General features: G+C 45.2%; 2 protein-coding genes across 3 annotated transcripts in view; both read left to right on the top strand.

Moving 5' to 3' along the window:
* Positions 1-17,231, top strand: part of kirrel1a (kirre like nephrin family adhesion molecule 1a) — a 34,997-nt gene extending 17,766 nt beyond the window's left edge. Inside the window, exons 3-15 of one of the 2 annotated variants that reach the window (XM_076034001.1) lie at positions 2,711-2,860; positions 2,948-3,105; positions 3,192-3,342; positions 3,469-3,574; positions 4,582-4,730; positions 4,881-5,008; positions 6,251-6,377; positions 6,644-6,744; positions 10,921-11,137; positions 11,318-11,425; positions 11,698-11,825; positions 12,096-12,209; positions 14,505-17,231. In XM_076034001.1, the coding sequence (XP_075890116.1) occupies positions 2,711-2,860; positions 2,948-3,105; positions 3,192-3,342; positions 3,469-3,574; positions 4,582-4,730; positions 4,881-5,008; positions 6,251-6,377; positions 6,644-6,744; positions 10,921-11,137; positions 11,318-11,425; positions 11,698-11,825; positions 12,096-12,209; positions 14,505-15,179 (2,312 nt within the window). In that variant the 3' untranslated portion in view covers positions 15,180-17,231. The remainder of the gene's footprint in view (positions 1-2,710; positions 2,861-2,947; positions 3,106-3,191; positions 3,343-3,468; positions 3,575-4,581; positions 4,731-4,880; positions 5,009-6,250; positions 6,378-6,643; positions 6,745-10,920; positions 11,138-11,317; positions 11,426-11,697; positions 11,826-12,095; positions 12,210-14,504) is intronic. The other variant, XM_076034002.1, reaches the window with a different exon arrangement.
* Positions 17,232-17,734: 503 nt separating this feature from the next.
* Positions 17,735-22,825, top strand: ndufs2 (NADH:ubiquinone oxidoreductase core subunit S2). The gene is made up of 14 exons (XM_076033961.1): positions 17,735-17,871; positions 18,647-18,750; positions 18,934-19,124; positions 19,337-19,457; positions 19,806-19,918; positions 20,142-20,216; positions 20,409-20,486; positions 20,610-20,695; positions 20,912-21,031; positions 21,182-21,311; positions 21,487-21,582; positions 21,901-21,984; positions 22,471-22,528; positions 22,616-22,825. Exons 1-14 carry the CDS (start codon positions 17,765-17,767, stop codon positions 22,651-22,653), a joined length of 1,401 nt encoding a protein of 466 aa, XP_075890076.1. The 5' UTR covers positions 17,735-17,764; the 3' UTR covers positions 22,654-22,825.
* The last annotated feature ends 87 nt before the right edge of the window (positions 22,826-22,912 follow it).

The raw sequence follows: 22,912 nt of genomic DNA, 5'->3' as shown, positions 1-22,912 counted from the left end.
AAAGGTGTTTATTTGGAAAATTAGCGTCAGTTCTACCACATTTGTCGCTGCGTTCATAATGTAAAAATATCCGTTCACATTGAGTCACAGTGCAAACCGAGACCGTGCTGTGCGCCTTCAGTGCCCTCCCTCACAGCAATTCAAATGGCACATGATCACCCTGTGTGACATTAGGTGTGCGCTGCCGCTGTGGCTTGCTGACAAAATGTTATTTTTTGCTGCTGAATGTTTAGTTTACAGCCAGATTGAGCCTGCGATGCAGTTTCGACCGAGCGGCGCGTTCGCGCTAAATACTGCAAATGGTGCACTTATTTAGGCTGACTTTGGTCACTCGGCACATGCCACCCAGGGCTTCATGGGAATTTGTAAAAGCCCTCGGGCCCTTATCTGACTGACACCCTTCATTGTGGTCAGGCAGCATCACATCAAATCAATGCTACTCGCACATTAGCGGCTGTATCTGATTTTTTTTTTTTTTTGTGTGTGTGTAAAGCCACTTTTATTAACGACGGCAGATCTCTTGTCCCAGTGCGCAGAGCGCTGCCCTCGGTGTTTGCATGAGCCTTTCCCGCTGCGTCTCTGCGCCAACAGATGAAATTTTCTGTTTGATTTATTAAATCTCCAGCTTGTCCGTCTGACCAACTCAGATTTGAGGGCACACACACACACACACACACACACACACACACACACACACAGCCTGTGTGACGTTGACTGAACATGGGGGAAATGATGCATTGCATAGCTGTGTATTTTTCAGAATTGCACTGATTAGCCCAAAGGGGAGCTGAGCAATTACTGGTCAAAACAAGTGGGCATATTTTTAACTGATTGCTCCGGAGGGAGAGTACATCATTTGTGACACTCAGTTGCCTTGTTTCTGTGGATGTGGCTGATGTTTCCCTGACTTTTCTGTCCCTATTTTTTTTTTTTTCTTATTTTGAGTCCTTTCCTTTAATTGGCTTTGTCATTGTCGTCTCTGCCCCCTTTCTTACTTGCCCTCTCTTACTCATCCAACTTCCCGCCCTTGTTATGCTCCTCTCATTCCTACCTTTGCACGCTCTCAACTCTCTTTGGCCCAACTCTTGTTTTCATTATTTCCTGCCCTCATCTGCCGCTTCTCCATGTCTTCTGCCCTTCCAGTCATATTGTTACTATAATGGCCCAGTGCTTCCAGCCAAAAGCCTTTAATGAAAACATGTGAATGAACACTGGCTGTTTCATGCACATGTTCTCTCAGTTTGCGTGCATGTGCGCGCGCGTCTGCATAAGAGAGAGAGAGAGAGAAAGGGCGAGAGAGAGAGAGAGAGAGAGAGAGAGAGAGAGAGAGAGAGAGAGAGAGAGCGTCTCTGTCCCTCTGCCCCTCTGCTCCCCTGCCTCGTTCACTGGGCTTTTCATACGCTTTCTCGCCCTCGACATTTCGCATGCAAATGCGGCGTATATGCGCACCGCACATGCATGCAGAAAACAAGGACGCACAAGGTTAGGCAAGCGGCAGAGCCCAGTTTGTGGGCCAAACGTGGGAAAAGCTCGGAGTATTTCACATGCGATCAGCGACTCGGCAGCAGATACGAATCCTGCGCTGTGGACCGGAGTCGTTTTGAGTCCTCTAAAACGCTGCTGTCATAATGCATTCGTCTTGGAGCCAACCCCTACCGCCACCGCCACCCATCCCCTCTCCCCTGCTGGTGAGAGAGAGCATGCGTGCCACCTAATGGTGGGAATGTACAGCGGGGACACAGCTGGACCGTGCGGCTGCGTGTGTGTGTGTGTGTGTGTGTGTGTGTGTGTGTGTGTGTGTGTGTGTGTGTGTGTGTGGTGGGGGGAAGGGGGAAGAGAGCGAGAGAGGGAGACAGCGTTGGCGTGTGTGCAGCGGTGCGTGCGCATCGTGCAGAAAGTGTGTGGATGTTTGGTCATGCGTTTGTGTTTGTGCATATCTCGCTCATCATGTGGCCGTGCATCATGCTGGTGTCACTGCGGCCCGTTAAGGAGTGAGTCAGATTTTAATCGTAAAGCGAAAGGGCTCCAAAGCCTCATTTTGTCGAGTTAACAGAAACAGAATCCACGTTACATTCAAGTCTGCGTGCACTACACGGATTAAGGACGGACGATTTTAAGATGTAGGTTTTAGTTTGTTTTTTTTTTAGATTTTTTTATTTTTATTTTTATTTTATTTTTTACCATTAACAATGCAAAATTCCCTCTGACATATATGCAAGTTAGCACAGGGCATTCATGTGCTGGAGGCTGTAAATAGAGGAGTGAATAAACTGTTTTTGAATTAACTGAGTTTTTTGGTGGACAGTGTGAGGCTGCTCCACTAAAGTCTGAGAATAAAAATGAAGATCTGAGGCGTGAAATGTGTGATATGCATCCTTTAATACTGTGCAACTTCAGTCATGTGTCGGCATGCTTCAAATTTCTGTTTTGTTTTGATTTTTTTTTTCAAGGCAGTACAAAAAACAATGGGCAATTTAAACAAGTAAAAACAGCAATTACTTCAATTCTGAAACCTGTTTGAGTAAATATTTAGTGAACTTTTTTTTTTGTTAAGATAGAAATATTTACATTAGCAGCCGATCCATGTTCCTTTCTTCACCCTTACTGAGTCCAACCAAAAATATCTGCTAGTGTTGTGACGCCTTTCCCTCTTAAAGTCATACTTAAATGAATCACTCATTAAAATCTTCTTCCTCCCTTTGCAACCTAGCCTGGCCCAGGTACCGAGTGTTGCGTGTGCAGGAGCTGGGCCAGTACAATCTGGAGATTCTGTCAGCTGACCTGTCTGATGACTCCCTCTACGAGTGCCAGGCACCTGATGCGGCTCTGAGGTCCAGGAGGGCCAAGCTCACCGTCCTGAGTATGTTGGTGCAGCCACACCCACGGCGTCAGGAAACCCCCGACGCGCTGCATGCGCTTCTGACCTTTCGCTCTTTTCCACCTCCAGTCCCCCCGGATGACCCGGTGATCGACGGGGGTCCAGAGGTGCTGCTGATCGCTGGGGAGTCCTACAACCTGAGCTGCGTGTCTCGGGGGGCCAAACCGCCCTCGATGATCGAGTGGCTCAAAGACGGGCTGCCTGTGGATGGCGCCGTCAGTGCCACTGTAAGTTCTGGGGGCAAACTCGCCAAAGGTTTTTTTTTTTTTGGCGGCGATCAAATGCAGTGACCGTGTGTGTTGCTCGGCGTCAGGAGGTGCTCCCAGACAGGAAGAGAGTGACGACGCGCAGCTACCTGCCCATCCAGCCCGTCGACGGCGACACAGGCAGAAACTACAGCTGCATCGCCACCAACCTGGCTGTTCCCGTCGGCAAGAGCACAACTGTTACCCTCGATGTACACCGTGAGTATTATTGAAATGAGCCCAGGTCCGAGTCTAAGTTATGACCTGCACCTTGGAGTCCGACAGACAATCGATTGAATGCTGGAAGAGGGCCTGACTCCATGCGACTCTCTGCCTCTCTCCCAGATCCGCCAACAGTGACCTTGTCCATTGAGCCTCGCTCCGTCCTGGAGGGAGACCGAGTCACCTTCACCTGCCAGGCTCACGCCAACCCTCCTATAATGGGCTACAGGTCTGTGTGCAAAAACACGTTCTCAGTTTCACTTGGCCACTTAGGATGAGTCGACAACAGGCGAACCATGAATTTCGACAATCAAAATCATGAACAAAAGTGCCTCAATGTTGTTTCAGACATTTGACAACATTAAATTATCAACACGAAAAAGTACAGATTTCTTTTCACATCCAGTTAAAGGTATAATGTGTAAAATGTTTTGAGGAAGCCTGTCTGACAGCATGTTTGGTTTTTAGGCCACTGTCAGGCGGGCTTCCTTAAAAATGGTGGTGCAAGATGGCAGCTAACTAGGAGCGAGACCCTTATTGCTCTATGTATATTCCTAAATATATAAGAACCGTTCTAAGGGAAGGAAAACCAAATGAATTCTATTTTTCTGCGAGTATACACTTTTATTAATGTATATGTAAGCTTTTACCAATATAAAAATCAGAAATCAAACCAAATTTTACACACTGGACCGGTAAAGCAGTAAAGCCTATTCACCATTGGCCACTACATCCGTTCATTTTCCATTCCAGATTTAGTTGTACAGCAAATGAAGTGGATGCCATAAAAGGCAAAGAGGGTAAAGGAAAAAAAGGGAGAATATTTTAGTTTTTCTGTGTCAAGGAGACCAAAATACACACATTCTGCTGGTGTTCACCACATTGTGTGTGTGCGTATATCAGGGGTGGGCAAACGTTTTGACTGGTGAGCTACACTGGGTTCTAAAATGTGACAGAGAGGGCCAGAGCAGGAGCTGATGGATGGGGTGTGAGAAAAATAGAGGAAAACATATCATGGGATATGTAGAAATTGAAATGACTTTTAAAACTCTGAAAAATGGATGAAAAGCAGCTATTTTGTTACTCACTATTAATGTAATTTCTTCAAATTCGGCAGGCCGGATTAAAAAACCTTAACGGGCTGCATATGGCCCCCGGGCCGTAGTTGGGCGTATATTTTGTTTTTTGTGGATAAAATGTGACCCCCCGACCCCCTCTTCCCTCCTTTAATCCCAGGTGGGCCAAGGGTGGCGTGGTGCTGCAGGGGGCCAGGGAGAGCGTCTTCACCACCAAGGCCGACCACTCCTTCTTCACCGAACCCGTCTCCTGTCTGGTTTTCAACGCGGTGGGAAAGACCAACGTCAGCATCCTGGTGGACGTTCACTGTGAGTCACTCTGCGCTCGCCTCACCTCGCTCCGTCTCTCGTGGCCCACTTCACTCGCTACAGCACTGAGTGTGAGGGCACAAAGCAACGTTGCTTCTTCTTCTTCTTCTTCTTCATCTTCTTCACCCTCTCTCGTTTTTGTGTCTGCAGTCGGTCCCATTTTGCTGGTGGAGCCGCAGCCAAAAACAGTGGACATTGACGACGATGTCACCTTGAACTGTAAATGGGCAGGAAACCCTCCGCTGACACTCACGTGGTTCAAAAAGGGTTCAAACATGGTAAGAGGCCAAAAGGCCAGTGCTTTGCAGATTTGTCTTCTCTGTGCATTCCCACTCTGCTTTTTCTTTCCCACAATTTCTTCCAAGGGCAAATTCTTGCCTGTACACTTAAATGCCTCCATACTTCTAGAGGAGCTTCAACTTTAACCTCACTTTCAGTTTGAAGAGCAAATAATACTGGCAGCTCAATTGTGAGTCTTTAGCAACTACAGGTTGTTCAGCCAAAGACTGACAGAATAGCGAGACATTATGAGATGCAATATTTCAACTGTAAAGGAAAACACAAGAATATTAAACCAATGCAACGTCAGCAGTAACTGCGAGATGTTTCTGTTCAGGTTCACAGCAGCTTACTAGGTCTTACCTGCCTAATGCCAAAAATACTAAATATGAAGAGTAGTGAGGATTTGCCTTAATTAGCAGCAGCTGATGATGATTATATCACCCTCATACAGATCAGTGTCAGACTTCCCTCTTCAGGCTCACACTAAGCTCAATATCTGCTGCCTGAAGTGTGGCATCAGTTGTTGAATTAACTTCAGGCCTCATTCTTCTCCTTTTTTTCTAACATTAAAGTCATAATTTCATTTCATTTATCTTTTGGTCCAATGGCACTGATTTAATTACGTTTTTGTCAAGCCTTTAAAATAAAAGTGCAGGCATCAGTGAGCCTTGATTGTTTTTTTTTTGCCGCCATCGCTGATTGTTGTCTGCTGCTCATGTTTGTTGGATCCCATGAAGCTACAAGGAAAAGATTTATTCACACCAGAGCTGCAACACAGTCAAATTAAAACATCTGCCATGGCACACTACGGGCCAACTCTGCCTCCACCCACATTTAATAATCAGTCCAGGGCTTAGGTGTCTCTCTCACGAGGTGGTTACATAGGAATAATTTCCACACAGCTAATTTTCCCATGAATGTTGTTGCTAGGCAACTGCGAACCCTTTGTGATGTGTTATAATGTGCAAGTTTGCATTGTTAAGCAGCCGGGGTCAGAGCAGTTAAAGATGCACACTCAAATGAGGCGACACATTCAAATGCTGAACAAGATCAATTTAATTTCAATACATTTAAATAGGTTAATTAAGCTATGCAGATAGATGTAGTACACGACATTTGCCTCTTTCTCCACTTAATGCTCATGAAGATTTTTACTGCGTTGTTTTTTTCTTCCTCCCGCTGCTTAGCACCCTTGCCTTGTTTATATTTGTGTACTTTTTTTCTCCACTCCCCCACAGGTTCTGAGTAACAGCAACCAGCTGCATCTGAAGTCAGTGAGCCAGGCGGACGCCGGCCAATACGTATGCAAGGCCATCGTCCCTCGGATCGGAGTAGGGGAGACCGAGGTCACGCTCAACGTCAATGGTCAGAAACTCTCCGCTCATTTTCCATGTTTCACTGCTTCTAGATGAGTCGCTTGTTCTTTCCCAAAGGTTGCCTTGTTAGTAACTAGAAAGAAAGCACTTGTTCAAAGCAGTTTAAAAGAACAGCAGCATCAGTTCCGCTAAAACAGGCCTAGTTATGAAATAAGAAATGTACAGCTATGCAGCCTGTGCTATTTTAGTTATTTTCTGCTTTCCTTTTTGCTGCTACACATCTTCATGCACCCTGTCATTTTCTGGCGAATGCAGGTCCTCCCATCATCTCCAGTGATCCGGTCCAGAAGGCAGTGAGAGGGGAGAGAGGAGAGGTGACGTGCTACATCGCCAGCACGCCTCCCCCCGATAAGATTGTGAGTTCAACAACAGAAAGAAAGAGGGAAAAAAATTGGAAATTTTTGCTACATGTAAGAAGATAAAAGTGGGAATTATCTAAATCCTAACCCAACGTCAAAACTGCCAGACTTGCCAAATGATCATGCGGAGCGTACGCTCTTTGATTTATTTTCTTCCTCGCGCCTTCCTGTTTCTACATGGCTTCCCTCCTGCACCGTAAATGCTTTTAGGCGCCATCCCCCCTTTTTTTTTTCACTGCGCGCGGCTGTGACTCACCCCCTCAACTCTCCCAGAATTCTCCTCCATCCCCGTCACATAAACAAACCAACACTAACGCAAAGCCAAGCCGCTTTTAGCTCCCGCGTCAGAAATCAGCCCGCCGCTCTGCTCCCCTCGCTGTAGTAGTGGCTCTCCAGCTCCCCGGCCCCTGTGACTGATCCAACCTGACTCACATTGCGACTTGCCACGCTCCTAATGCGAGTGGCTGAGGGCTGGGACCAAGAAAGATTTATAAAATATACAGGAAGAGGAGAGGAACAGTTGTCCCAGTAAATGCCACAGACAGGAGATTATCCTTCCCTGGAATAAGTGGGCAGATTATGGGAACATGTGGCCTTATGCATAATTAACTGGCCTTAGTACAGTACTTCAATGCTGAATAATACAGTTGCTTTTAGTGGCTTTGAAGCCGGAGAGGGTACAAGATTCTCACCGGCGTGGTCTCCAGCCCCCCTCCCCTCCCTCAGCCCATTAACCACCGACTGCAGCCCACAGGAGCGCTCAAACTGTTGCTGCTTGCATCTTGGCATGCAACGTGTGTGTTTACAAGACAGCATGTAAACGTATGTGTTCTTTTTGTCACGGCTGCCTGTAGTGCACATTCGGTTCCTGGATAAACACACAGAGAAAGGTGCGTGGATCACATTAGCTGCATGTACTGAGGCCCTGTTTGCACTTGGTCATTTCATGCGTTTTTCGTATTCCGATCGGCAAAAAACACACGAAGTAACCAAGTGCAAACAGTCCAAATCCGTTTTGTCATCCGAATACCCAAGGAGGTGGTTTTGGTGCTCGCATCCCATAAAAACGCATTCGTCACGGACGTGCGAACAGAATGCGAGCTCAGTCCACATTAACGACCACCTACTCCACTCACCTCTCCCGTGTACGTACTTGGTCGGCGCCCCACCTCCCGGCGTCGTCATTATAAAGTTACAAACCAGAAGCGAAAACAAATCATTAGACTCGTTTATTAGCATGCTAATAAATTTCACTCCGCATGAGCGCATTTTGTCAGCGGAGCAGCGGTCGCAGTTTCCCCACATTTGAGATTAAATGTGCGACGTTGCATCCGAAAATTTGCCAGCCACTGTTGATCCGAAAATAAAGTCATCACCACTCTGTCCCACCAGTCGTTACTCCTCGTTCGGATCCATACGAGCTGCAGTGGAATTAAAACCAGTGACTTGATATAGTCCGCAAACAGGAAGTTGATTCTTATTCGCTGCCATGTAAAACTCGCCGTGCTTTTGCGCTTTACTGCCCCCAGTCGTTAAAAACGGAAATGACGCATGTTGCATTTGCATAGGTTCGGCGGGGGGGGGATGCGATCACAAATGGCACGCTCGAGACGCATGTTAATGCTACGTGCGAACAGATGCTTCGAGATCCGTTCTCGTGATCCAGTCCCCCAAAACAGTTACAAGTGACCAAGTGCAAACAGAGTGTCACATGAACCAGCTGACAACTCTGATGTGATCAAATGACCCCACTCCTTTATGTTGTTGCAAATATCAATTCTCCTCTGCCTCCTCCTGTCCCTGTTTCCTCTGCCAAGCAAAGCTTGCTGGCTGCCTTTTGGAAAGGAAAAATATACATTCTACAAAGTTTTCAATCCCCAAGAATAACATTTGTGTTTAAATTTGTTGGTGGGAGTGAGTCCATGTGAAAATATGCCATATAAATATATTTCGATTTTTTCACTTTTATGATTTTACTGACAACTATCGCAAACAATTTCTGTTTTATTAATTTTGCTTCCTTCATTTTTCATTGTATATTATTTGATGTTAAGGAACTGTTTAATAGCAGTAAGGAAGGCTTGTCAAATGCAAAATAAATGAATATCTATCTATCTATCTATCTATCTATCTATCTATCTATCTATCTATCTATCTATCTAGGGTTTAAATATATAAGTGCTGATTGTTAAACATGTTTTTTTAATCAGAATATTTTTATTCAAGATTTTTTTATGAATAATGCGAATAATTGAATTAAAATTTTGAATTTGAATCACATAATTTGAAATTGTATTGTTAAATTTGGATCATTGCATTGAAAAACTGTATTTGAATAGTAAAATCTGAAATTGAAATTCAATAAAAAAAAAAAAAAAAATCATTGTCACTGAAAATCCAACTGTCTAGACATCTTCACATTCAGTTCCCACAATTCAAGTTCAGTTCTCAAAATTCAGTTTCAATTTACTGTGACAGACATCCGGGTGCTTGGAGGATGAAGGGGAAGAGCGATTGAGCTCAGATACACAGGACTTCTCTCCGGCCAATCAGCACTTACTTTTGAACACTTGCGTTGATGGACCGGCGTTCCGGTTCAACTCGCTACTATGTTAACTAGCTACCTTTGTTTACTCGCATCTATGGTCCAAGTGAACACCATCCATCCATCCATCTTCTCTACCCGCTTATTCCGAAGGCAGGGTACACCCTGGACAAGTCGCCAGTTCATCGCAGGGCCACATAGAAACAAACAACCACTTTAGAATATTCAATTGACCTCGCATGCATGTTTTTGGACTGTGGGAGGAAGCCGGAGTACCCAGAGAGAACCCACGCAGACACGGGGAGAACATGCAAACTCCACACAGAAAGGTCCCAGGCCCGGGCCCAAGTGAACACATTCCATGTTTTTTGTTTTTGTTTGTTTTTTTGTTTGTTTTTTTAAACGTTTCCTTGTCTGTCTGGTTGGAACAGTGTGAACGAACAGAGCTGGAAGGAGTTGTAATGAATGTTTTTCATGTATGTGACGATATTGGTAGGTGACAGATATGTGACTGACAGGTGCGCATGGGCATGGCTCGCCTGCTGCCAGCGGTGCGAAGCAGCCTCTCCATATAGCAATGGGAAGACGTGCTTAAAAGTGAACTTCGTCAAGTCATACAATGTGTTTTACGGGGATTTGGAGTTTGGGAAATTAGTTTATTTTGAAAGTTCACCGGATTTTCTTGTTTTTTTTTTTTTGAGCGACTTCCTGTACTATTGACGAGGACCGCTCGCGCACAAAATAGAGCAGACGCCGAAACGACAAGTGCAAGACGCGAGCCGCGCGCCGCGCGCCTGTTCGTGTCTGGTGTGAACCACCACATTGATTAACGTGGGCGCCGAATGGAAGCGCTCTCCGCCTCGCGGCGCTTCGCTTCGCTTCCACTTCCAGTGAACTGGCGAAGTACATGGCGCGATCGGCGAGGCAAGGCGCGCGCCGTTCGCGTCCGGTGTGAACCACTACATTGATTAACATGGTCGCCGAATTGAAGCGCTCGGCGCTTCCGCGTCCAGTGTGAACCAGGCGTCCAACTCTGTTCGTTAACAACGTTCCGACCAGACAGACAAGGAAATGTTCAAAAAAAAACATGGAATGTTTTCACTTAGACCATAGATGCGAGTAAATAAAGGTAGCCAGTTAACATAGTAGCGAGTTGAACCGGAGCGCCGGTCCATCAACGTAAGTGTACAAAAGTAAGTGCTCATTGGCCGAAGAGGAGTCCTGTATATCTGAGCTAAATTGCTCTTCCCATTTATCCTCCAAGCACCCAGATGTCTGTCACAGTAAATTGAAACTGAATTTTGAGAGCTGAACTTGAATTGTGAGAACTGAATGTGAAGATGTCTAGACAGTTGGATTTTCAGTGACAATGAATTTTTTTTTTTTTAATTGAATTTCAATTTCAAATTTTACTATTTAAATACAGTTTTTCAATGCAATGATCCAAATTTAACAATACAATTTCAAATTATGTGATTCAAATTTCAAAATTTTAATTCAACTATTCGCATTTAGTTATTCAAATTCAACTATAAATGATTCAAATTCAGTTTCTGGTGGCACATATTTCAGCCCATACTACTGCCTTCTAGGGTTTCAGTGTGTGTTTTCCTGTGTGTGTGATGCAGGTGTGGGCGTGGAAGGAGAACGTGTGGGAGAAGGAGAAGGGGACGCTGCTGGAGAGGTACACCGTGGAGCAGAGCAAACCGTCGGCCGAGGGCGGCGGCGTCCTCTCCACCCTCACCATCAACAATGTGATGGAGTCCGACTTCCTGTCCACCTACAACTGCACGGCCTGGAATTCGTTTGGCCCCGGCACCATGATCATCTCCCTGGTGGAGAAGGGTGTGTTTCCCCTCAGTCATTCAGATTCCTACAGATTTTTTAAATTGCACATCCTGTGTAACTTGGCAGTGCGCCCAAGTGTATTTTTAGTAACGTCAGTATCTCCATTTTACAGCTGTAAACAGGCATTTGCACATTCTAACCTTCTCTACCTTGTTCTCCCTCACCCCTTTATTTCAGAGAATCTCTCAGTGGGGTTCGTAGCAGTTTTCATTGTGCTCGCCGGCATCGTCTTATTCATCCTTTCCCTGATCTTCGTCCTTATCTTCTACTGGCAGCGCAAAGGCAGTGAGTCATACACACTACTGTGCGCTTACACACTACAAAGACAAAATCTGCATGTCCTGTAGAGCTTTTCATGTTTTTTTTTTATTTATTAAGAGGATTAAGGTTGAAATGCTCATCCCAAAACCAAATAAGTCGCGGCAAACCAGAGGGAATCAAACACCCGCCGCCTTCCTCGCCGCCATGTCGACGCGGCTCCCCTTCTGAACTCGCCCCTGCAGCTTGAGAAAACGCTGCAGTCAGCTGACTTCAACCTTGCCTTGTTTTGCTTCCAGGTCGACGCGGGGTCACCCTGGGTAAGCCCGACATCAAGGTGGAGACGATAAACAAGGAGACCCACAGCTTGGAGGAAGACTCCGGCAGCGTGTCTACGGCTTCGCGCATGGTCAAGGCCATGTACTCGGTGAGTGACGGCGGGATATGTGTGTGCTCGGGCAGGACACTGTTTACACAGCCTGTAGCTGTAGAGAAAAACCACCGATTAACTCAGTAACCTCTCCCCATGCTGCCTTTTTGAGTGAAAACAAACTTTGTGCTTTCCTTTTAACACTTTTAATCCCATTCTCTTTTTTCCCGTCTTACTCTGTGGCCTCCTTCCCTCTTCTGTTTTCCTCATGGCACCTTCTCTCTTCTTTCTTTTTGTTTTTTTTTTTTTTGTCGTTTGACGGTTTAGTTTCTCCCCTCTGTGTCCTTCTCTCCCTCCAATCAGCCCTTTAAAGATGACATAGAGCTGAAGTCCGACCTCCGCAGTGACACCCTCGACACCCGCCAGGAGTACGACTTAAAGGTGAGCTGCTTCACACAGCGGTCCTTTGCAACAGCAGAGCCAATAGTGCAGAGGCAGCTCAAGACATTTTAAGACGTGCAGTGACTTCATTAACAGACATCCAGATATACAGTATATGGATAGTTGCATTATCTCTGAATGAGTCAGAGTAAGGTTTAGTCGGAGCAAGGTTGCATTCTAATTATAGCTCGGAGGGCTGCAGACAACCTGATCGTCAGTGACACGGCGACTATGAGCGATGACTTTCTCATCACGTCGTGGAAGTCTTTGATGGAAGGGATGTCAACCACTGACAGCATCCATCCAGTTGAGATAAGAAAACAATGAAGTCGACAAAATTTTGCCAACAAAATTAATGCTAATTTAAAAGATTCAAGGATTCTAGAAACCTTTCTTGGCGTACCAGCACCTTTTTCAGCTTTGGCACGACACTAGGACTCGGTCTGATTAGAAGCCATGATATGTAAGTCAAGAGAGGTCAAAATCATGTACCGGGACTAAAAAACAAAATAAAAAAAAGAGAAAAACACACACGGTTCAGTACAGGGCTGTAATTAGCTCTGCTACACACTACATTCTAAATTCTGAATTCTCATGTGATCAATCCAACAAACCCGCGACTGACCTTCCCTCCTCTTCTTCAACTTGCTCCACTTTTTAGAGAATTTGGGCTAAAACCTTTGGGCTAAATATGCTGTCTCTTGGAGATCCATGTTTTTTTTATTATTATTACTACGCAAAGCTGTTGTATTTGAGAGCAACCGTCTGATCATGGGTGACCTTTATATTTGTCAAGGCAATGACTGGAAGTGATGTGAGTGTGCGAAAGGGAGGATTCAGCCCCGGAGTGAGGCTATTATTAAGTGAAGGTGGAGATTCACTCTATTCTAAATGTAATCAAGTGAATTCCCTTACAGTCAACCCGCCTCTGAGCCAATGAACCTGGTGCACCTGCACCCATGTGCAATATCCTTTCAACATGGCCATCGTCAAATAGGTCTTTTGAGAGAGACGCGTATAAAAAAAGCGAAGGACATTCAGGCCACTCATTCGAGCCGCCATGAATCATTTATATATCTTGACACTGTGGGGCCGGGCTTAGGTGATAAATGTATTTTCAAGCGTAAAGCTGCCAAAATGCTGCGCTGATACTTCTCCCCATGAATATTTCGTGAGGGCAGGCTGCAGCCACGCCTCCAGCTGGAGCGCTGCCGCGGATCACTTTGAAGAAACACAGACACGAATCCACCCCAGGAGGTGGTTAGATCACCCCGACAGCAGCCTCAGCCAGGCTGTTTTTTCGCCTCCCCGCTGCCTGAAGCACCAAAAGAGTGAAACAGTTGAGTAGGGGAGAAGTGAGAGACAATGTGGTGGCAGACTCCTGTCAGAAGAAATAGAAGAGCAGCCTTTGAGCATTGAGCAGAGGGTGGAGTTCCGCGAGAACATGTTGCCGTGCATCACCGTGCTGACGTGGGATCAGTGCCAGCGGGGATGCGCCCTGCTGGAAGTGTCTGGGGTGAAATTATGAAGGCTTTATGCAAACATCGCTAACCATCACAGTTTTTCACGAGCTGCCGCTGGAGCCCGTGTGTGTGAAGGAAATGGCGACGCTTGAGCTGAACGGTTACCAGATAATAGATGTGGAAGACACAGCTGCTAATCAGTTCAAGATAACAAACTAATTGATTTGGTGGCGGGAAAAGTCTCATACTTTTAGTGAATGTCTTTGTTTTTACCCAGATTTATGGTTTCATTGAAGTGATTGTTATCCAAATATTAAGTTTCACCCATTGTCCCCCCCCCCCCCCCCACCACCCGTCAAGGTTAAATTTTAACCGCTGTTGAGTTTTGTGGAGGGAAATTATTCCTCCTAATACCAAAACATTTAGCAAACCTGTCATACTATTTTTTATTTACTTTTTATCCTCTGGCAAGAAGATTGGAGTGAATGTTTTGCCAAGAAAAAAATTAACATTACACTTTAGACGTAATTTTGACTGCCAAGTCTTACAGCCTCTTAAACTAGTTACTTAAAGATGTTATGCTGCTATATGCGAGGGGAAAGTGACTTCCTCTCTGTGAATGGCCACAGCAGTTACGGCATGTTGATTGAAAAACGTCCCACGAGCCTCCACTGGCATTGTGGTGTTTAGAAAATCGGTGAAATGAAAACTTGTGGGGAACCCCTCCAAGGTGCTCTGTGAAAATGATTTAAAGAGACTTTGGTTGAATAAAAGCAGAGATTTTCTGATGACACGACCATGAGTTGTTTCCATCTCCTCTACTTTTGCTTAGGACCCCACCAATGGTTACTACAACGTGCGAGCCTCCACCCATGATGAAGGCCGCCCTGCGTCCCGCTCCACCATGCACTACTCCGACTACCGCTCGCCAACAGGGACTCCAGGTGGAGCCACGTCCATCAGCAGCAGCGCCGGTGGCTCAGGAGCGACAGCCAGCTGCGGAGCCCCCGTCCCCCCCGGTCCTCTCACCTCCCCTGGCCGACCGCAGGCCTGCTACGACCCCCGGCCCCCATCTAGACTTTCCCACATCAGCTATGCCCAATTCAACACCTTCACCCGGGGCGGCCAGAGCCAGCAGCCTCCAGCTAACCCCGCCCCCGTCTCCGGCGATTTCCAAGGAGAGTGCAGCCTCCTGGACTCCACTTCCCAGCTGGCTTACGACAATTACGGCTACCCGTCGCACTACCAGACCTATCGCATGGGTTTCGCCCCATCCAGCCTGGCGCCCCTGGAGGCCGGCCCGTCCTACGAAATGTATGGGGTGGGACCAGCCGTTGGACCAGGGGTGGGGAGCCCTGGGGTTGGCGTGGGTCCCAGCGGCCCGGCTCCCGCAGGGTCGGAGACTGGACTGGGGAAGTACGGCAGCTCCACTCGCTTCTCCTACACCTCGCAACACTCTGACTACTCCCACAGCCGGCATACGCAGAGGATGCAGACTCACGTGTGAGACGGAAGGACGCAAGAACACCTCACAGTCTTAACACAGCACGAGGAAGCATCCTATAAATAGTGTCACACCTTAAACACAGACACACACACACACACACACACACACCATCATAGATTTGCAGGCACACATCTTCACACACTAACATGAATGACAAACACACACACACACACACATACACACACATGCACAGAGTCAGAAGACCATGCCCAGGAGACAGGGAGGGTATGAGAAACATGGATACACGGGGAGAGCCAAGGAGACGAGTAAAGAGGGGAATTTTTAGTGAGACAGGGAAGGGAAATTCCACACGAGTTTTAATTCCCATACTCCCGATGTGTTCGTATATCTAGGGCTCTCAAAGAGCGGATGGCGCAAGTCACAATCAAGACTGGGGAGAGAGAGAGAGCGGAGAACCCGAGCGGTGGACGATGAGAGACCGCAAATCACTTTGGAGCCCGTGGCTTTTGCTATGAACAGACTTTGTAAATGATTCAGAGAGAGGGAAAGAGAGAGAGCGCCGTAACGCCAAACTGACTGGCAAATATGGTACACGCTGATTGAGAGAGACCTCAGCCAGTGGAAGTCATTTCTGGCCACCATTTTAATTTAATTTTCTCTTCATCGTTGAATAAGGCACTTGTCCTTGTCCTTCAATCATCATAGAGCACATATATATATATATAGTATCTCATAATGCCCTCCTGCTCAGTGGTACACGTCATCATGCCTTGGGCTGGGGTGGGGCTTGGGGAACGTCTGTCTTCATTTTGCACTGCATTGACAGTATTCATGCTTTTGACGTCCCTCATCTATATCTGTGTAATGTCTCCTTTTATTTGCACACCTGACTAGAGCTTTGTATTCTATTTTTTAAACATTACAGAATTATTTTTGTCAATGTAAAACATGTATTGTGTATGTATGTCTTGTCTGTACGGACCAAAAGTTTGAACGCGAGCGCACATACAGTAACTCGGAGAGTTTGCCTGGATGGTTTCCACTGAAGGGTCGTGCCAACTGCAAGGAACCGGAGCTCGGGTTGTCTTTTACAACAGAGGGGTATATAGGTGTAAACAAAACAAATAAAACCTAGTGCCAAGTGTTCGTGTTTTTCTCCACCTTAGACCATGTATATGCAGTAGAGGCTCCTTCTTTCGGTGACTGTTGCTTTACGAAACCAGGCTCGGGGATTTGAGTCATTCCCTGACATTTTTTTTCTAGGCCGGAGCCTCTTTTTTTCTTCCCTTCTCTGCGCTCCTTAATACAAGCCTGGTGCAGACTGAGAGAAAAACACAGATGTTGGGTTTCGAACTGAGTGGCCTTATAGGGGAACATGTCGTGCATTTCCGTTTTGAATCATTCCTCATCGTCTTGTCTGCCAAAAAACGGCCAGAGGAGAATGTGTAAGGAGAGGTTTGAAGAAGGCTTGTCCACAATATTGACATGTGTGACTGCGAGTGCGTGAGAGTGTGAGTGTGAGAAAGAGAGAGTTCAAGAGGGAGCGCGTGGGCGTTTGCGCGCACACCGATTTGTATAGTGTGTTTGTATAGATTTGTGAATGGCTGCGTGTGTATGGCAAGCATACTGTAAAAATAACACACAGTGCCAGACTGGAGTGTGTGTGCGGCTATTGTATGGCACATGTGTGTGTGTGTGCGCGTGCGTGCGTGCGAGTGCGTGCGAGTGCGTACGAGTGTGCAAGTCTGTGCCTAAGTGTGTGAGCGTGTGTTTCCGTATACAGTATCATTTCTCTCACAATCCTGTTACAATACTTTTATACCTCTGGTAGGACTGTATCCTGTATTATTGTGTCTTTGAATTTAGAAAAATCCAATGTTTATCTTATTGTACTGTTCTTCGTAGCAGAGAAAGCTGTCCAAAAGATGTATGACAAACATTATCAAACTCTCATTTTTTAATTTCATTATCTCCAGTATTTTTTAAAAATGGTATGTAATTATTTTTCCACAGTATTACATAAATAAAAGCACTGTTTTTATATATAAAAAAAATAAAGGTTGGTTTGTTTTATATTTGTCAGCGCTTAAATTACAAGGATTTTGTCTTTCCTGTAGACTGCAATTACATTACATTTTTATACATTTTGGAACCTTTTTTTCGTTCCTGACTGAATTCTGTTTGTACGAGGAGTTAGTTTCAGCGGCTCTGGAGAATTACAAAGGACAAACCATTTCTGTAAAGAAGAACTTCATAATCTCAACAATGCAGAGGATTCGTCGTTTTAGTGGGCATCCGAGAACAATATACACACAAGGGAAGTAGCCAAGATAAAATAAATTTGTCTTAAGATGAGTTGGATCCATCGAGAAAATAATAGCTAATAATAAATTTGTATTTTCAGTATACTCTGGACATCCGTGAAATATGAGAAATAGCAAAGTATGTATATAACCTCTATTAACAGTTAATCACTGCTTTATTTATCCTGTACCTTGAAAAGGTATGAAGTGTTGCACGCATTGAACCGATAGGGGGCAGACGGATGAATTACACGCGTAGTTCGTTGGTCGAAGAAGAAACGGTCCCCTTACGTCATTGCCGAGCGGTGTCTGGCAGCCAAGATGGCCGCCACAATGTTGAGGTCGCTTACTAAACTAGGACGTCCTTCAACCAAATTACTATTAAACAATAACGCCCTGAGCCCCTGTTCTACTGTTCTGCAAAACAGGTGAGTGAACTTAAAGAGTGAAGTGAACACTTTAATTGCAATTTGACCTGTCTCAGCGTATGTCCCACATGAATATGCGTGCTGACAGCTAGTGTTAGCTGAAGCTAAAAAATAAATAAATAATCCCTCTTGGTTTTATAGAAATAAGCTACGGTTAGCCTTTTTCTTAACTTAATTCTTAACCTTTTTCCGGTGCATGGTATTTGACTTCAGTGTAGTTCCCATACGTATCAGGATAGTTGTGTTCCTGCTGTCTTGTCGTGAAATTGTGTCCCTGTTAGCTCTGTGTCCGACGTGTTAAGCTGTTTACCACTGTCTCTTCGACATCTGCATCCGTCGATCAAAATCCTTCCAGAAATCCTGAAACCAAATGTTCAGGTCGTACACATAGTGTGAAAACAAATGAATAAAGCCTGAGCCACCCGAGTTATGTGTGACCATGTCATGACTTTGCTGGAATATATATCTTTGGAATTGATATCAGTACTATCAACGTAGCACAAAATTGATATTTGTAAATGTGTTTCTATGCAGCACACTTCCTAAGATTTAACACACCTTTTCCATTTCTAAATGTATTTCAAGTTATCAGTCATTTGCTTTTTCCTAATACGTCATGCAACCACTTATTTGTGTAAAACAAAACGAAATGACATTGTTTTATTTCAATGTTTATTTCCATATTTCTTCTGATCTGACACTTGACACTGATCATCTGTTTATATAGATTTTATGTCAGGTTTGGCTTAAAACATTTTGCAATTGCTTTTGACAGGCAGAAGCAGTGGCAACCAGATGTGGAATGGACGGAGCAGTTTGCTGGAGCAGTGATGTACCCCACTGCTGTGAATGAGAAGTGGAGCCCACCCCCATGGAATGGTATGGTTCTTGCATACATAACACAAAAACTATCATTTCCGTCGTTAACCGTTCCCCCAAACACAGGTGAAACTTATTAAACAACAGGAAATCACAAAGGAACTGTCGCTTAACCCCTGGTTGGATTTGCACATCTTGAGCACCGCTCACGATGCCTTGCGTCATTTCATAAACTTTCTGCAGACAAAGATCCTCCCGCTGAGAAGAATGTGTCCAACCTGACCATCAACTTTGGGCCCCAGCATCCGGCAGCTCACGGCGTGCTGCGCCTCGTCCTGGAGCTCAGCGGGGAATCTGTCAAGAAGTGTGACCCCCACATTGGGCTGCTTCACCGTGGTACAGAGAAACTCATCGAGTACAAGACCTACCTCCAGGTACTGAAAATTTAATGTATGTCTTATCTTCCTTTAGCTGTTTAATCCCTGTTTTTGCCTGGCAGCCTTGGGCAGGATTGAATTGTGAATTCAGGATTTTTAAAAACCTGGTTTATTAAGTAAAATGTAAAAGGGCGTTAATTGTGAGTTGTGCCATTTGTGGAAGTTCCTGACTTGATAAGCATCGGTTCCTCTTCTCTGAACCTTGACAGGCTCTGCCCTACTTTGACCGTCTGGACTATGTTTCCATGATGTGCAATGAGCAGGCCTACTCTTTGGCTGTGGAGAAGTTGCTCAACATCCAAGCCCCACTCCGTGCACAGTGGATCAGAGGTACCAACAATGGGACTTGATGAGTCAGCATCAGCGTGATGTTTTTTCATCACGCATAGATTAAACCTTTTTCTGCTGTCACAACAACATGTCACAAACACAACAGCACTTTCTCAAGCGTGAAAAAGTAAGCATCAAAATCACAGGATGAAAAAGCAATGCTACCTTGCACAATTTGACTGTGTACCACACTTACATTATATACTTCAGAAGAATGACAAAATATGGTTTGGAATATCCAAAAACTGTTGAACTGTAAAAATTTATTTTTTTTCCTCCAAATTCTGTCCTTGCCCTCTTAACATTTTTGCTGTAAATGGCTTCATGCTTGATCTGATGTGCTTGCAGTTCTATATGGGGAGATGACTCGCATCCTGAACCACATCATGGCCATCACCACACATGCCCTCGACATCGGCGCCATGACTCCTTTCTTCTGGATGTTTGAGGAAAGAGAGAAGGTGGGAGGCACCACAACGTGACATCACATCCTGTCGGTCATTTTTCAGATGGCCCAGAACACAGAGCAGCCATATGGCTTCATCAGTCACGTATTTTGGCAAAATAACTTTTAAATTGACTGTTCTTTATATAAGATGTGTTGTATAATATAAGATTGTTGTACCCTCTTTACATATTATTATGATAACGTTTTATTTATTTATTTGCTGTATCTCCACTTAGATGTTTGAATTCTATGAGCGGGTCTCTGGAGCCAGAATGCACGCTGCTTACGTCAGACCTGGCGGTGTTCATCAGGTGGGAGAAAAGTTTTTGTTACCATTTGTTTGATGAGCAAATTCATTTCCGTGTAAAATTGGCCAAGTTCCTGAATTTGATGAAATGATGTGCAATGCATGACTCATGACTGTGTCACCATCAAACACATAATGATAATAATAATAATCATGAAAACAATGTCATAAAGTGCGTCTTTCAAATGTCTTCCAGGATTTGCCCCTTGGCCTGATGGATGATATTTATGAGTGGTGCAAGAACTTCTCTATCAGAATTGATGAAGTGGAAGAGGTGAGCGACTGTAATTGTCTAAAAGAAATGAGATAAAATAAATCATTAAATTAATTCTAAAATTCTAAATTATAATTTCTTATTATGTTTGGGCTGAATGTCTTTGCATTTTCAATCATACAGATGTTGACCAACAATCGAATCTGGAAGAATCGTACTGTGAACATTGGTGTGGTTTCTGCAGAGGAGGCCCTCAACTACGGTTTCAGGCAACTCATTTTTTTTCACCCTCATGCTTCTTTTATGGAATCCACAAATATCTTAGGTGTTGCAAATCTACTGAGCCTGAGGGTCGTTGGAAAAATGTTAAAATTGTATTTCCACTATAAAGAAAATCATGTACCCTTTCTGAAAAAAGAGCTACTTTTTTGTTTTAAAAAACATAAATAAATAATTCACTTTTCTGCTTTTTCCTCTCCCACCAGCGGGGTGATGCTGCGGGGATCGGGCATCAAGTGGGACCTGAGGAAGTCTCAGTCCTATGACAAGTACGACGAGGTGGACTTTGACGTCCCCATTGGAACTAATGGAGACTGCTACGACAGGTATGACTCACAAATCAGCAATAATTAAGTGTTAAAACGGATCGACGCTTAGAAAAAGTCCCCACCTTCTGAACACACGCCTGCAGCAGCTTTTCACTAGAGTGCTCCCCTGTAGCTGACTTAGGTTGTGTGCGTGTGTGTGCGCTGCAGATATTTGTGCCGAGTGGAGGAGATGAGGCAGTCCCTGAGGATCATGCACCAGGCACTGAACAAGATGCCAGAAGGAGAGATCAAGGTCGACGACGCCAAGGTTGCCCCACCAAAGAGGTCTGAGATGAAGGTGAGCTGAGTCAGACGGACTCGCAACGGCAAGACAGGGACTTTCTTTTGGGGTTGTGTGTGTGTACATGTGTGTTGTTGTTTATTTTTTACCCAATCCAAGTCATTTTTAAAAACATATTACTGTCTAACACTGACCAACAACTCACACGTTTCCTCTGCGCTCTCTGTCCCAGATGTCCATGGAGTCTCTGATTCACCACTTCAAACTGTACACTGAAGGCTACCAGGTCCCACCAGGCTCTACCTACACAGCCGTGGAGGCACCCAAGGTTGGAACACTTGCTTTCACGGCTTAATTCTAAACATTGGCCTGCCTATTCCCTCCAAACTAGACTTCTAAGTAAATGTAAGCAAGTCAGAAAGATTCTGTAGTCAACTGAAATTGTGTTGCTTGTACTGTTGAGCTGATTCTCTTTATACTTCTGGTTTGTGAGTCTTAATTAAGTGGGAAGCCCTCGCAGGCCTCTAGGGAATCCTTGATGTTACGCGCCTACTTGAGTGTGTGTGTGTGTGTGTGTGTGTGTGTGTGTGTGTGTGTGTGTGTGTGTGTGTGTGTGTGTGTGTGTGTGTGTGTGTGTCACTTGCAGGGAGAGTTTGGTGTTTATTTGGTGTCGGATGGCTCCAGCAGACCCTACCGCTGCAAGATCAAAGCTCCCGGATTTGCCCACTTGGTGCGCTCCCCCTCCCTCTCCCCCCATCCCTCTTTCAAAACTTCATAAAACACAGTGAAATATTTAACACGCTGGCTATCAATTATTCAGCACGTTTAAAGGCTCGTCCTTAAGGCTACTTTTAACTTCATTAAGTATATTTTGTGGCGTACTGTAGCAGCATTTTTAAAAATGCACACCCCGCCCCCCCCTCCTCCCCCGCCTCCCCCTCCTCCGCTCTCCCAGCTTCCTGCTCGCCTCTCTTCCTCCTCCTCCTCCTCCTCCTCCTGCTGCTGCTTGTTGCTGTTAAACACATGGACTCAGTCTTCTAGGCTCCCTTTTTATGAAGTTGCATCAACAAACTATTAGAGTTATTAGTGCTTTGACTTCAGGCTACGCTCTCATGAATATTCGCTGTTGTACGAGTTTACTGCCGTGCAGTGCGGCGGTGAGGCTTCAGTTACTCAGGATGTTCATGAATGTTTTGTTTTGGTGACTTTCTCTCAGGCTGGTCTGGATAAAATGGCCCAGGGACACATGCTTGCTGACGTGGTGGCCATCATCGGTGAGTTAATGACGGCAGATTTATGTGTACACGCCCTCAGCTGCGTGTTCTTTAAATTTTAATATAACCCCTATTTCGCCCTGACAGGCACACAGGACATCGTGTTCGGCGAGGTCGATCGCTAACCTGATGCTGCCAACGTGTGGCCGGAGATTTCTTTCTCCCCTCCTACATTTGTTTGTCAGGTTCTCTTCCTGTTCACTGTCGCCGTAGTAAGGCTCGTGACAGAACGCTTTTCTGTCCAAAATCAACAATGTACAATGTCCGAATAAACCTAATAAATATTTTATGACCCTGGCTGATGTGGTGTCGCGTCTTAATGAGTGTATTTCCAAGATGGCCTTTTGTTTGGTTCCCCTTTCGTTTCTCTCGTCCCGTCGTCGT

The sequence above is a fragment of the Nelusetta ayraudi genome, unplaced genomic scaffold (assembly GCF_046127955.1).
Source record: "Nelusetta ayraudi isolate G7.1 ecotype Tasmania unplaced genomic scaffold, CSIRO-AGI_Nayr_v1 ptg000042l, whole genome shotgun sequence".
Classification (NCBI taxonomy): Eukaryota; Metazoa; Chordata; class Actinopteri; order Tetraodontiformes; family Monacanthidae; genus Nelusetta; species Nelusetta ayraudi.
The sequence above is the reverse complement of the archived record's forward strand: the minus strand, read 5'-3'. Positions and strand labels throughout refer to the sequence as shown.

Coding starts and splice junctions, on each gene's coding strand:
- ndufs2 (XM_076033961.1), top strand. CDS start 17,765: ATGGCCGCCACAATGTTGAGGTCGCTTACTAAACTAGGACGTCCTTCA. Junction 20,696..20,911: donor GCCCTCAACTACGGTTTCAG/GCAACTCATTTT, acceptor CTCTCCCACCAG/CGGGGTGATGCTGCGGGGAT. Junction 21,985..22,470: donor CTCCCGGATTTGCCCACTTG/GTGCGCTCCCCC, acceptor ACTTTCTCTCAG/GCTGGTCTGGATAAAATGGC.